The 12,573-nt window shown below is 51.4% G+C and overlaps 1 protein-coding gene across 2 annotated transcripts in view; it reads right to left on the bottom strand.

Moving 5' to 3' along the window:
- Positions 1–12,573, bottom strand: part of LOC142572077 (A disintegrin and metalloproteinase with thrombospondin motifs 7-like) — a 135,148-nt gene that overhangs the window by 88,790 nt on the left and 33,785 nt on the right. Inside the window, exon 2 of one of the 2 annotated variants that reach the window (XM_075680901.1) lies at positions 6,258–6,643. The exons of the other annotated variant lie outside the window; for it this stretch is intronic. Coding sequence (XP_075537016.1) covers positions 6,258–6,643 — 386 coding nt within the window. The remainder of the gene's footprint in view (positions 1–6,257; positions 6,644–12,573) is intronic. 2 annotated transcript variants of the gene reach the window in all.

The raw sequence follows: 12,573 nt of genomic DNA, 5'->3' as shown, positions 1-12,573 counted from the left end.
GGCTCTAATGACGAGCAGATCCAGATGAGCGTCACACAGTGCATGTTCTCCTGCATGAATTTGGCCCGAGGGCGGCTGGGAAACGTTCAGCGAATCGGGCTCTTAAGCATGTACCATTATCCCCGTTCCGCACCGAGCCTGTCCGCCTCTGCCGCCGTACGCGTACCCGCCGCTGCTCCTTCCACGGCGGCACCGAATGGACCGAGAGGTCCGCAGCCCGGCGCTGATTGAAGTGCGCGCGAGCGGAAGAAGGCCCGCCGAGCTACGTGGATGATTATTCATGCGCACCAGGGGGCACTCCGTGAAATTACGGGAGCAGACACGTGGGAGGATATCTTCCACATCGTCTCTTATTCACCGAGAGCTGTATTCGCTTTCGCAAACGCTCTATACCACCTGGAAACAAACTGCTAAAGACAGATCTACGTGTGAGCGACCTCGCCTTCTTTCACGTCGAAAACGTCTCGGTTAAGTAAGACGCGAAGTAAAAGTACGGCGCGCGTTCAATTGTAATATACCTATAAGCGAAGGCGTATGCTCGCGACGTTGACCTCCTTCATGCTTTGTGAACATTTGTGTCGGTCCACGTACCATACGTTGTGCGGTCCGTTACTTTCTGAGCTTGAAGCGAAGGGTTTCACGAAGCTGAATCCTGAAATTAAGGGTGCGCGCTTGAGATTGCAAGATGAGGTTGCTGACACATCTTCAGGTTATGTAGGCGCGGCTGCCGTGTAAAGGCGACTGGAGAGAGAGAGAGAGAGAAAAGAAGAAGAGCGACGGCACTCGTCGAAGAGTAAAAAATAAAAAGGCATCATTACAAGAGCCAGTGGTATGGCTATCTATGCAAATAAGGAAGATAATGCTATCGGGATGGCGACTTAGTAAGTACTTCCTTCATTCGTTACTTCCGCCTTTCGTCACTGGTTCTCATGCCACTTATTACGCCGCCAGAATCGGAAGCATACGCTACTCGAAGCGATGATAACAAAAAAAACCCACAAGAAACAGAATCGAAGCAAAAGAATCGTTATAAGTCCCCCGCAGGACTTCTTACGGGGTGTTTCGGCCGCATACGTATGGCTCACTCCTACCTCAATGTATCAATACCGAAACACTGGAACGAAGATGTCGGGACAACATATCGACGCGGCTAGGCAACCACTGAGAACGAAGAGCCACGTTGCTAGCTTTTCACTGCGATAATCACTACACCGTCGCGCAGCGACGAGCTAGCAACTTTGCTCGTTACTCTCGGAAGGTTGTTCAGAGACGTCGATGTGCGTTGTCCCAATATATCCGTTCCAGTATTTCGAAAGGATTCGCTAAGAAGGAAGCAAGAAAAAGATCCGAGTCGTACCGCATAGCAACGACAGTCGGCGCCATCTTCTTCGCTTGTAGATAGCAGCGTCATTCACTCTTGGAATGCAGACTCGTATTTTTCAATGGAACAAGCCGGGCGCGTTTTTCCCGCGGAAACTCGAGGTGAAAATTGTTTGTCACTGTCACTGACGCGCGCCGTTCCGATACCTTAAAAATGCAGAGGGAGGTTTTTTTCAACTAGCCTCGAAGACAGTCTGTAGTTGACACGCAGCAACAATCGCGTTGTCACGAACAAGAATGAACTGATTGCTCAAGACTGGGAATTCGAACTAGTGTCGCCGCTTCTTTATTCGATTCAGCTTGAGTTCGAACAGAGCGGTTGCCACTAGCTTCATGGCGTGGCATCTCTCTTTCTTTCTTGTTTGCAATCCAGCGAGGACATGGCAACATCGTCATGTCGAAACGCGCGGTATATATTCGCTGCAGTGCTTCAGCGTTACGAAGACTGGCGCATTCAGATCGCACGTTCAGAACGCATAGCACGTTGCACACCTAAGCGTATGGCAGCTGAATGTGATTTACGCGATTGAGGGTGCGTTTGTATTAAAAAAAAATGGAATGAAATTATTCAAATGTCTTCATACATATACGCGTCACGTAGTCGGAAATGGTCCGTTACATGTGGCTGATACGTGCGCGACAACTAGCCCGTCTTCGCGGAAGATACACGATTCCTTCTTCTCGCTCTTTCTGTCAATAAAAAGAGCGAAACGACACCCGTTTTAGAGTTCACAGATGGCAAGCAGTAAAACTGGAACCACGCAGCACGCGTCTTTCCTTTCAATTTTTCAAAACTCAAAAGCTTAATTCAAAAGTTTTCCTACCGGTATACGCGCCAGTGTAGGCACGTCGTCACTGCCCAACATGATTGAACTGCCAAAGACAGGCGGGCAGTTTGACATCTTACATATGGATGATTCTTGGAGCATCGCTGAGGTGAATCGCATATACAAAAAGAAAGAGAAAAGAAAGCGAGACGAGGGCCCTGAAGTAGAACCCAAAAACGTACGTGTTGGAATCTATGTGAAGCCGTTAACTAAATGCTACACAACTCCAACGCAGCCATTTAAAATTACGGTTATTTTCATCCTATACAACGTATAATCTCGTGGAACGTTTATATTAATGAACCGCACTAGTCACAACTTTATTCTCATGCAATATTAATGTTTATGCACTGCACAGTTTACGAGCTATGCTTAAGTGCAAACGCTATATCAGGCGGGTGCACAGAATGAGATGTCGACGGGGCGATATCTCACGAGTACGAAGGCGATGTGTAATGCTCGTCGAAAAACGTATGGTGATGAGATGTGCATGCGCGGGAAAGTAGGACGCATATGTAAACATAGCTAAGCATTCTTTACTGCGGCACATAGCCATTCTGGAGGATCGGTCCAAGGATGGGCATATAACCAGTTGAACATATACACTTTGCGACTTCTGCGGGTGCATCGAAACGACCCCGCACCTTCTTTGCGAGTGCCCTCGCTTCTACGCGCAAAGAACAGTACTGGACAAGCGCCCACTCACGGAAAGCAACGTGTTTGGAAACTGGCCTACACGAACATCACCGCGAGCCGCTATGAAGGCACTACTGCACTATTTAAAGGTCACCGGACAGTGGGACAAGTTGTGACTGCGCGCTTTGTGTCGTAGAATGTATTAGTGGGACGTTGAAACTGCCTAACACTATGCAACGCCTCTGCAGGCCGTGTGACAGCGCCCACGGATATAGTGCTGTATAGTATATGCTTTTTTTTCGTATTCTTTTGCTCGCATATATCTCAACCCATTCCTCCCTCCCCCCCCCCCCGGTACAGGGTAGCCAACCGGAGATAATCTCTGGTTAACCTCCTTATCTTTCCTTTGCCCCACCCTTCTCTCTCTCTCTTCAGCGAATGGCACAAGAATGAAATCGCCCAAATATGAAAAAGTGGAGAAATCCAATTAACGCTGGCGAATGGCTTGCATGGGTGGCCATGGCATCAGCACGCCTTGCTGCCGGGCGAGCCAGCGCTTACTGCACGGCATCTTGCATTAAGAAAAAGCTTTAGCTCGGCCGATCCTATTTGAATACGCGTGCACGGAGAAATCGTTTCCCTCGGCAACAACTGCAGCGTTTTTGGCGAGGTTTGTTGCATTTAAAATAAAAAGTTGAAATGTATATAGCGACTGTAGCAAGCAGATTTTTATTTAGACCGGGAATTTCTTTAAGAAGAATTTTTGAAAGTAATAAAACTTCGATAAAGTAACCTATAAAGTTTACAACATTGAAACTCGGCAATTAAAAACGACATTGTAATTCCGTAAAGTGCACCTAATAATATATTTAAAGCGGACAAACCTGATCTATTATGCATCACTTTGGAATATAACACTAAATAGAGAGTCGGACTTTAAAAAAAACCGTAAGCATAGTAACAAATTTAGGTAAGCTGTAAGCTCATATATCAAGTTTGTCGGCTTCACATGCTCTAACCGATGCAATTTACAGAACTGCGATATCTGTTCTTGGTGCACAGTTATGGATTTGTAAACTTCGTGCTTAAGCTTCTTCTTTTCTTTTTTTCTTCATTTTTTTAATCTTACCAATTTCGGGAGCTTATGGGGAAAATTCGCCCCCCCCCCCCCCCACCAGACTCTAAAACTAAATTCTAGTTCCTAGAGTTAGTATATGTAATACAACGTTCTCTATCGAATGCAACAAATTTCATTCAACTCGATCGAGCGGTTACCTCATGAAAGCATTTCTCCGTTTTACGTGCATTTGAATCAGGAAATCGGGTTTTGGTTCCGAGCTCTTAAGGCGCGAAAGAATCTCTCACGGGAAACGCAAGGCGCCGTGGCCTGCGTTTGCGTTCTGCGTGTGAGCGTTTCGCTGCGCAGCCACCTGGCTGCCCGCTGGTTCGTCGCCATCGGTAGATACCGTTTCCCGTGCCCTTCGAACGAGCGGGCCACGCAGGTCGACAAAATAATAGCGGCGGTGGAGTTTGTTCTCCACGTGATGAGGGTCTCGTGCGAGCGGTGGTTGGTATCTCTTCCAGCTGAAGAGGGAAGGGGATGGGGGTGGAGGAGGCACAAGCATCGGTGGTGCCGTGCCGGCGCGATGCGTGTGTTTCTATAGTTGCACGCGCAGTCAAGGTCGGCGGCAACCGCACTCGTGTTCCCGATTAGCTATCGCTCCAAGATCGGGCGTCCCCCTTCACATTCGCTGGCGCGCCCCCGATACCCGGAACCACTGGCGACTAGACAAAGTGCGCAAGTGCTCCGCCGGTGAATCCGGCTCACGCGAGTCAGCTGGCCGCTATCGGAGCCCGATACTTTTCGTGATCACTGCGCCGGTGTTGGAAACAGAAACTCAGTGGCACTGCTGAGCCCTCAAAGGGTCCGCGGCCTAACTGGATACGAATGAGTGCGGGAGTAATGCAACACTTCCGCCAGTAGTAGTGAGTCGTACTTACCTGCGGTGCAAACCAAGCGATACCTTCCAGAGCCCTTATATAGTGTATAACGCAGTGTATATGTTTACAACTGCAGCAACGAAGGAAGCGCGACGCCCCAGTGAGCAGCATTAGAAACACTCAGCGACTTTCGACACCGCGCTTAGGGAACTTCAAGTTAAGCGGATTTTAGGGTAAAATACAACATTCCGCCTTTTCCGCGTGCTTTTGCACTTGATCGAAGAAAACACGCGCCACCGCGGCGACGCAGGAAGTACCGGGGGTCAGGTGCTAGAATTAGTGCGCTTTATTTATTGGTCAATACGTGAGCACCTCGCGGCTGGTGGACGGGCCCTCCTCGTTATCGGCGACTGAGTGGAGAGAGAGAGAGAGAGAGAGAGAGAGAGTCGCCGTGATACATCACGGAGAACTGATGTTGAAACGACGCTCACTACAGTGTGTGCTAACTAGTACAGCGTACCGTCGACGAGCCGCTGTGCCATATATGACGCCAATAGGGCATCCGTAGTATATACGTTTCCTATTTCTTTCCATCAGAATATTACGGGACTCATACAAGGTCTGCATTAAAAGCACGGGATAGAGAGTATTTTTCGACTGAAAGGAAGGGTGCATAGGAAGATCAACTTAAGACCCCAGTTTGTTAGGGTCACTCGCCGCTGTTATAAATTTGTGCAACTGCAGCAGCAAGGATCATCCGTACAATTAACGTCCGCCTCTGAAGTCGTGGATATTTGTGATCAACAGGAGTCATTACTGACGGAACGACACAATTAGCGATCGTTCTCTCAACGTGAATTCAACTGCTAATGAGAGGGGGAAAATATAAAGAAACCCTTCCTTCGCGCTTAGTGCGCTTAGGGAAATACGCGTGTGTTCGGCTCTAGTGATTAGCATCTTAGGATGCCGAATAGGCGCGCGTCATGAAGCAACACTACATAACATAGTGCCGACTGCATTTAAGTGATGACGTGAGCGACAAGGCGTGTAGATATTATTTTTCTATAGGCAATTTCTTATTGCTTTTCTGAAGATTGTATGACCTCGTTTGTGCGTAGTGTCGTCGCTTATTAGAGGCGTCTTTGGAAAAGCCATCCCTAAAGAGCCCCACGTTTCCATCTTACCACTACGCATACAAATGCCGCATCGTGTCGACGACAACGAATATTTTTCTTTTTTAGTTTTCCTTGCAACGCCACCGCTTGACAGCATCCAGGGTCTAACCCACTCCACTGGGTTAGGTTTCCCCTTGAAGCAAGCGTGCGGCGTTGCGCGAAAAGCTCCTCGCGGGCGCTCTTCGTGCACGCGAAAGAGGACACGCCAGTTTCAGCACGGAACACGTCCACGCAACACCCGTCCTCGCCGCGATCGCGGGGCGCGCGAGAGCGACAGCGGGGATGGCGAACAACCCACCAGGCCATTGCAGGTGGACAGCGCCAGGCTTCCGTTCCCACCGCGCAGTGAACCCGTGTAGAAGCAGCCCGGATTGGATATCCGGGTCAGGTTGCGCACGCCGTAGCTAGGAGACAATCCGTAGCCGATCCGGCGTTCCAGCACAAAGCCGGGCGCCAGGAGGCGGCCGTTGGGCTCGAGACGGAGCAGGAGCGGCGGCTCGGCGCCCGGCAGCGGCAGCCGCACGTGGATGCCGGGGTCCAGCTCGACTCCCAGCTCCGGGGACCTGCGCCGGCGGGCGGCGTGCTGCGCGTTGGCGGCGTGGTGAACCGCGTGGCTCAGGAAGCGGCCGCCTGCGGTCACTCGCTGCGGGTGCACGACGGCCGAGCTCTCCGCGGGCAGCTCGTCTGCGAATGCCGGGAAAGGGAACGTCAACGAGGACGTCATCATGCGGGCCGGCGAAAGCACGCGTCAATTAAAGAGCGGACCTTCTCGAGGTATCGCGTGGCACACGGGAACGTGGGCAGATCGTATAGACAAATTCGAAGTAATGGCAATGGCGAGATATAAAAAAATAAGAAAAAAATGCGGAGTGAGTATGAGATCCGTACAGCAAGCATCGCACGATATTGTGCAGTGTCTCTTCTATGTCTGACACTAAGCGCAGCGGATACGCACGAGCGCCACGCACGGACGCAAACGCCTACACAATACTCTCGCGTACATACATTCTAACTATATGCGTGACTATATACGGAGGCGACATGTTGGCGCGACGCAGCACGCGAGGCAACTGCTGCTGCGCGGCAGAAACAGCGCCCTAGCAACCATACCAGGCTCCTCACCACGCTGGCGCGCACTGAGGAGTGCCGCCGACAGGCGTCGCTCTTCGATGATGCTCGAGACAAGACCGGCGGGACACTCTGCGTTTGTCGGCGCCCAATGAAATGATTAGATGGCTTCAGCTTGACGTTCGCTGCCTGTTCCGCTGGGACCCGTGCATGCGCCAGGGTATGGTATGCACACCGTTGATCAGCAGGAACGTTAGCGTGTGCGCGCAACGCTCATGCCAGTAGCGGTAGGCAGAACGGCGCCCTGTATCTCTTGCAAAGCCGACAGCATGCCGATAGACCGGAGCGTGACGATGCGTCCGCTTAGCTAGACCTCTTTTTGTTGCAGAAAAACGCACTGCGCGTTGCTCGCGTCTGAGCGCGCGGGCCGCATCAGCACGGCTGCGACAACGTGCCTCGAATGTGCATATAATTGCTATAGCAATGAATAAATGAATTTATCGGGCACCAGAGCCGAGACGTTGCACGGTCGTGCCGCCCCGGGCCATGCAGCGGCGCCGACTGACAGCAGGCGCCCACCGCGCGATGTGGGTGGGAGAACAAAGGCGTCACACAATGCCAGCTACGGGGCGCGCCAGAAGTTCACCGCGAGCGCGGGACAGGCACGCGCGCCGGCGCCGTCCAAAAACAGAACGCAGCGCGGCCGCGTCACGCGCGATTGCGTCATGGGCCCTGAATGTTTACACATGCGTACGCCCGCGTGCCACGCGAGTTTCAAACGACGCGAGGCGCACACCTCACGTGCTCGCGCCGCCGCGGGTGCGTGTACGTGCGCATACGACGCACCCGCCCCGCCGTGGCACTTCGCGCACTGTGGTTGGTACATTACACATGCTTGGGAATGGGCGCCCTTTTACAGTGAGATTAAGCGCATTACTGAGACAGAGAGAAGGGGAAGAAAGGCCAGTCCTCCCGCGAGCACGCGAGTCTCAAAGAAACGCCGGTCGAATAGCAAGTATTTCACACAACGTGCAGCATGCATGCAAAGGACGCTGTTGGGGCAACCCCTACGCTTCCTCCCTTCCTTCCCCCACGCATGAGCACCACAGTAACACGCACAGCATACACACGCACAGCATACATACATCTTTCAAGCCATTAAACAGTGCTGGTATGCGGAAGGGACAAGGCAAGTCACCATCCGCTGCACTGGAACCTTGCACGCACACACGAGCGCACGCATTCTTGTCACAGTCCGAACAGCTACTTTAGTGCCGACTGGCTTTTCCTTTTTTTCTTTCTTCACCGTGAAGGGCGACGCTGTCTTATAGCATGCAGTGTGCGCCAATGGTCAGCTAACATGCTCCACTCGGGAGATGTTTCGTGCAGCAACAGCGTATTTACTGCCGCATACGCACCCAGCGGCAGAAAAGAAGTGTACAAGTAGGAAGGATGGCCCGTGCCAACACGCATACCGTGCAGAAGTCATTTCTGCACGTACACCGGCGTCACACCAATGCCGCTGCTTCATTGAGTATTTGACGCAGACCGCGCCCTGCAAAGGCTTCACCGAAAAAGCAAACGTGTTCTGATCAACGTACATGAAACGCCCCAGCGCGAACAACGCCGCTGCACAGGGAGCCTCGTTCCAAACGCGAAACACCGACGGCCTGAAGACCAACGGCGCTGCATTCAGTCAGGTGCGCGCCGCAGCGAATACAGCAGTTTGATGCTGCAGACGACTGAGTGAAACTCCCGCGAGTACAGAAAACAAAAGAAGTTGGAGAGGGTTACACACACCCCAAATAAGACAAGGAAACAAAAACGAAGTACGATGAACACTGTGCAGAGCACGGCACACCGCAATGCATAATGCAGTGCGGGACAGCTACAGAAAGCAAGAACCCCAGACAGCGCACTGTGTACTATACCGCTTTGCACTGACAGAACAATAAAACACGATGAAGTCATTTGCTGCGCAGTCGTCGCTCGCAGACGACCACGGCACAACACACCGACAGAGCCGTGTGCGCGCCACACATAACATAGCGCACAAATAGCGCAAGGCGTCCCTAAAGACCCATTCTCGCTGGAATTTGTTTTGCGCCAGCTGCCGGAAGCCGGGTGTGATGCGGTTCTTATACGAAAGCCGCGACACCACCCGGGCGCGAAACGGCGCAAGACAGCGTCGTCGAGGAAGAGTCACGAGATGTAATATGGCATTCTCATTTCGTTGCTTCTTTTCTTCATCATCGTAAACCGAAAGGCAGGATAGGAAAGAGGAGGAAGGAAAAGCCGTGTGTTTTCTTTACTGCAGAGCGCCAGTTCTACAAACGAAGATGACCCGGACTCCTCGGAAGAAGAATACTTGCGCGCTTCTGCAAATGACAACCGATACGGCGCGGAACTGTGCAAGATTACTGCACATAATGCTGTGGCCAGCTATTACGTCGCTGATTCGCATCAAAGCATTCTGGGATTCCCGCGAAGGACGCTGCCAGACACCGGCGGCGGATATCAACACGAAATGGGAAGAGTTAGCTCATAACAGCTATAGCTGTAATATAAGTTGTGTCAGAAAAAAAAAAAGAAGGAGGGGGTGGCGAAGAAGAAGAAAGGAACAAAACTAGAACGCTTTTTCCACACGAAGAACCCGCAGCACGTAATTCTCCTTTGCCGTACAGCAGACCTTTCCAGCAACGAGAAGGAAAGGGAACCCATCATTTCCCTCCCTTCACCTCTTCGTGCAACGCTCGCCGTTACCTCTACGCGAGCGTGATCCGGGGGTTGTTTAGCGCGTGTCCTTCCCGAACCGATCTGTTTTTACAGGGGCAGTGGTCGTCACCCCGAGCATGTTTGCCACCCCACGAGTAAATTGGGCCCCGCTCGCCGGTGACGATGTTACAGCTTCCCCGTAATGAGCGGTTAAAGCGAAAATAACGCCGTTTACCCTTGGGGGTACGAGGAGGAGAAAGGGGTCGCGAAGAAGGACCTGCCGCGAACTGACGTGTCACGGCATACAGACGCAAAAAGAACGCAGCGCAGACTGAAAGCGAGGCAGCGCAGTTTCAACGCAACATTGCAAAGAAAATGTGTACATATATACTGTTTAGTGCCATCGGCTTACGAAACACACCGCCAGTACGGAATAAGGGACCGCCTTTACTATTGTTACATTCGACAGATTGAAAAAAAACGACAATTTCGCAAGAAACTGCTTAAGCCGTAACTGTCTTCCTGAAATCGTGTTTATTTATTCTTTATAAGTGCGATTAATACAGAGAGGGAAAGATCCACTTTGACAGCGACATCGCTAAGATAACGCGTTCGTTATAACATGAACATTTCACGAGTGACCATGCAATGTAAAAATGCAAATGTTGGCAGAATATTCCCGCGAACGTTCAGTTAGGTGAGCATTAAAAACACTAGAGATATAGTTTAAGCACGGCCAAATGGAAAGCACAACGTTCAGGTCGGTTACCACCTTTTAATCACACCGCGAACTGAAATCTATCCTCTATGTTCGCGCGTTGAGCGGAAAACATAATCGAGTCCGCACACCCGACGCTGGCAGGTTCGTCGCTAACACGCGTTCCAACAGAGTCAGAAAAAAAAAAATGCGCGCAGTCAGCCAGAGCCTAGTCAGGCCGTTAGCCTCTCTCGTGGAAAGGTTTGCAGCAGCCCTATCTGCACGGGGGGGCTTGCACGTTCCGAGGAAACAAAGTGAAAACGACCCGTCAGATAAGGCTGTCATTTGTTGCGGACGATTAGCGGAGAGTGTCACGCAGGTTTATCGCGCAGAGGCCCCCCCACGCCGGCGCCTTACTATATACGTACACACACGCAGGCGCCAGTTGACGGTCGCCGCGCGCGTCGTTGAATGGACTCGGCTGCGTGCGTGCGTGCGTGCCTGTAAGTAAGCGGTGCTGACGCGCGTACGCTCGCAGCAGCAGCAGCAAGGCTTTCCTTTCCCAAACTTCCCTCTCCCGCCATTCTCCGTCTTCCCGTTTCCATCACGCGACTCGCTCGCACGCTTGAGAGCGGTCGGCGACTGACGTCAGCTTGGAGTAGCGGTTCCTCTGTTGACGCCGGACATCTTGACGTCGCAGTCGGTCAGCGTTCACGCGTTACAGCTTCGAATTTTGGAGTCGCTGAGAATTCGCTGTAGAGGGAAGTCAAAATGAGTCGGCCGCGTAATATGCGCATACAGGCAACCGGTCACCTATCGGTTAACAGAACGAGTTCCATACGAAGAAAAGCGTGCTGTATGGCAGTGGAAGATTGAGATGGAGCGATGCAATTCATAAATTTTCGGATATAGCGTAGTTTTTGTTCAAATGAGCAGGTACAGTTCTTTTTTAATACTTCTGCACACACAGACATGATATAGATGAGCTAGCGCAGATTGAAAGATATAGTTATGTCTTTATTCAACTCTACTGTGCTTACGGCGCCCACTCTTTACAAGAACCATCCGTGGGCGGAGCAGTGAAGGAACTGCGGCTGCGTGTATTAAGTGCTGAAGCCTTTCCCGGTCGATAAATGCCAGTGCCGTGCGCAGGGCCATAAAAAAAGCGCGGGAGTAGACATCGGTGGACGTCGGAGAACGACAGTTGGTCAAAATTTAATGCAGCGTCATCTGCCTACGGCGCCCCCAATAGACCAGGTGTAGTTTTAAGGAAGTGATCAATAAATCACTCAGACTGAGGTTCTACTTAATTATTTTCCAATTGTAGCTCAAACAGCTGATTTAGTTTCTGGTCCCCTTTCCTTGCTGCAATACTAAGTGTGGCTGACATTACGCGAACCTTCGCCGCGAATCTCATTAATGTTAAGGTTGCCGCGCTAGCTAGCACGCCCCGACAACAAAGTACACGGAAGGATAAATGGCCGACAGGAGCAAGACCACGCTGCCGCAGCTTCTGGAGCTCTGTACTTACATCTGAGTCTGGACCGTCAGCCCATGGCCTCTACCTTTCACTTCCAAGGCGCAGTGAATCTCGCAGTGTTTCTTTTATTTATTTATTTATTTATAGAACTAAAATTAAGCTTTATTCGCACAGTCTCTGTTGCTTCAGGCGTAACGAACGTGAAGGCTGCCCCAGGTGGTCACGCGTCTAGTAAAGGAGTTATAAGTGGGTATTGTCTGCATCTTTGTCGCGGTTGATTACACTACGATGCCACAGCAAAAAATTTACCAGCGAAAAGTGAACCGGAGTGGACCAGGAGCTCGAAACGAACGTTTTTCGTTCTCAAACGAAGTAAGCGTTCTCTCAGCGTCATCGACGAAGAAAAGCATACCATATGAGCATACAACGAAACTATAAGAACGTTCAAAAAAAAAAAAATCTTCAGGCATCGCGTCGCGCACCGGCTTCGTTCCACGGAAGCCGGATGAAACAATTCAGGCGCGACGGCAAGGAAAGCTGTCGCCGCTGCCCGCTCAATCCGCGGCGATAAGGAAGGATGAAGAAGATGCCGCTTCCGGATGTCGTGGTTTCCTCCCACTTGCCTGCCGGCAGCGAACGGGCCGCCGCTCTCCG

Source organism: Dermacentor variabilis, chromosome 2, assembly GCF_050947875.1.
Source record: "Dermacentor variabilis isolate Ectoservices chromosome 2, ASM5094787v1, whole genome shotgun sequence".
Classification (NCBI taxonomy): Eukaryota; Metazoa; Arthropoda; class Arachnida; order Ixodida; family Ixodidae; genus Dermacentor; species Dermacentor variabilis.
The sequence above is the reverse complement of the archived record's forward strand: the minus strand, read 5'-3'. Positions and strand labels throughout refer to the sequence as shown.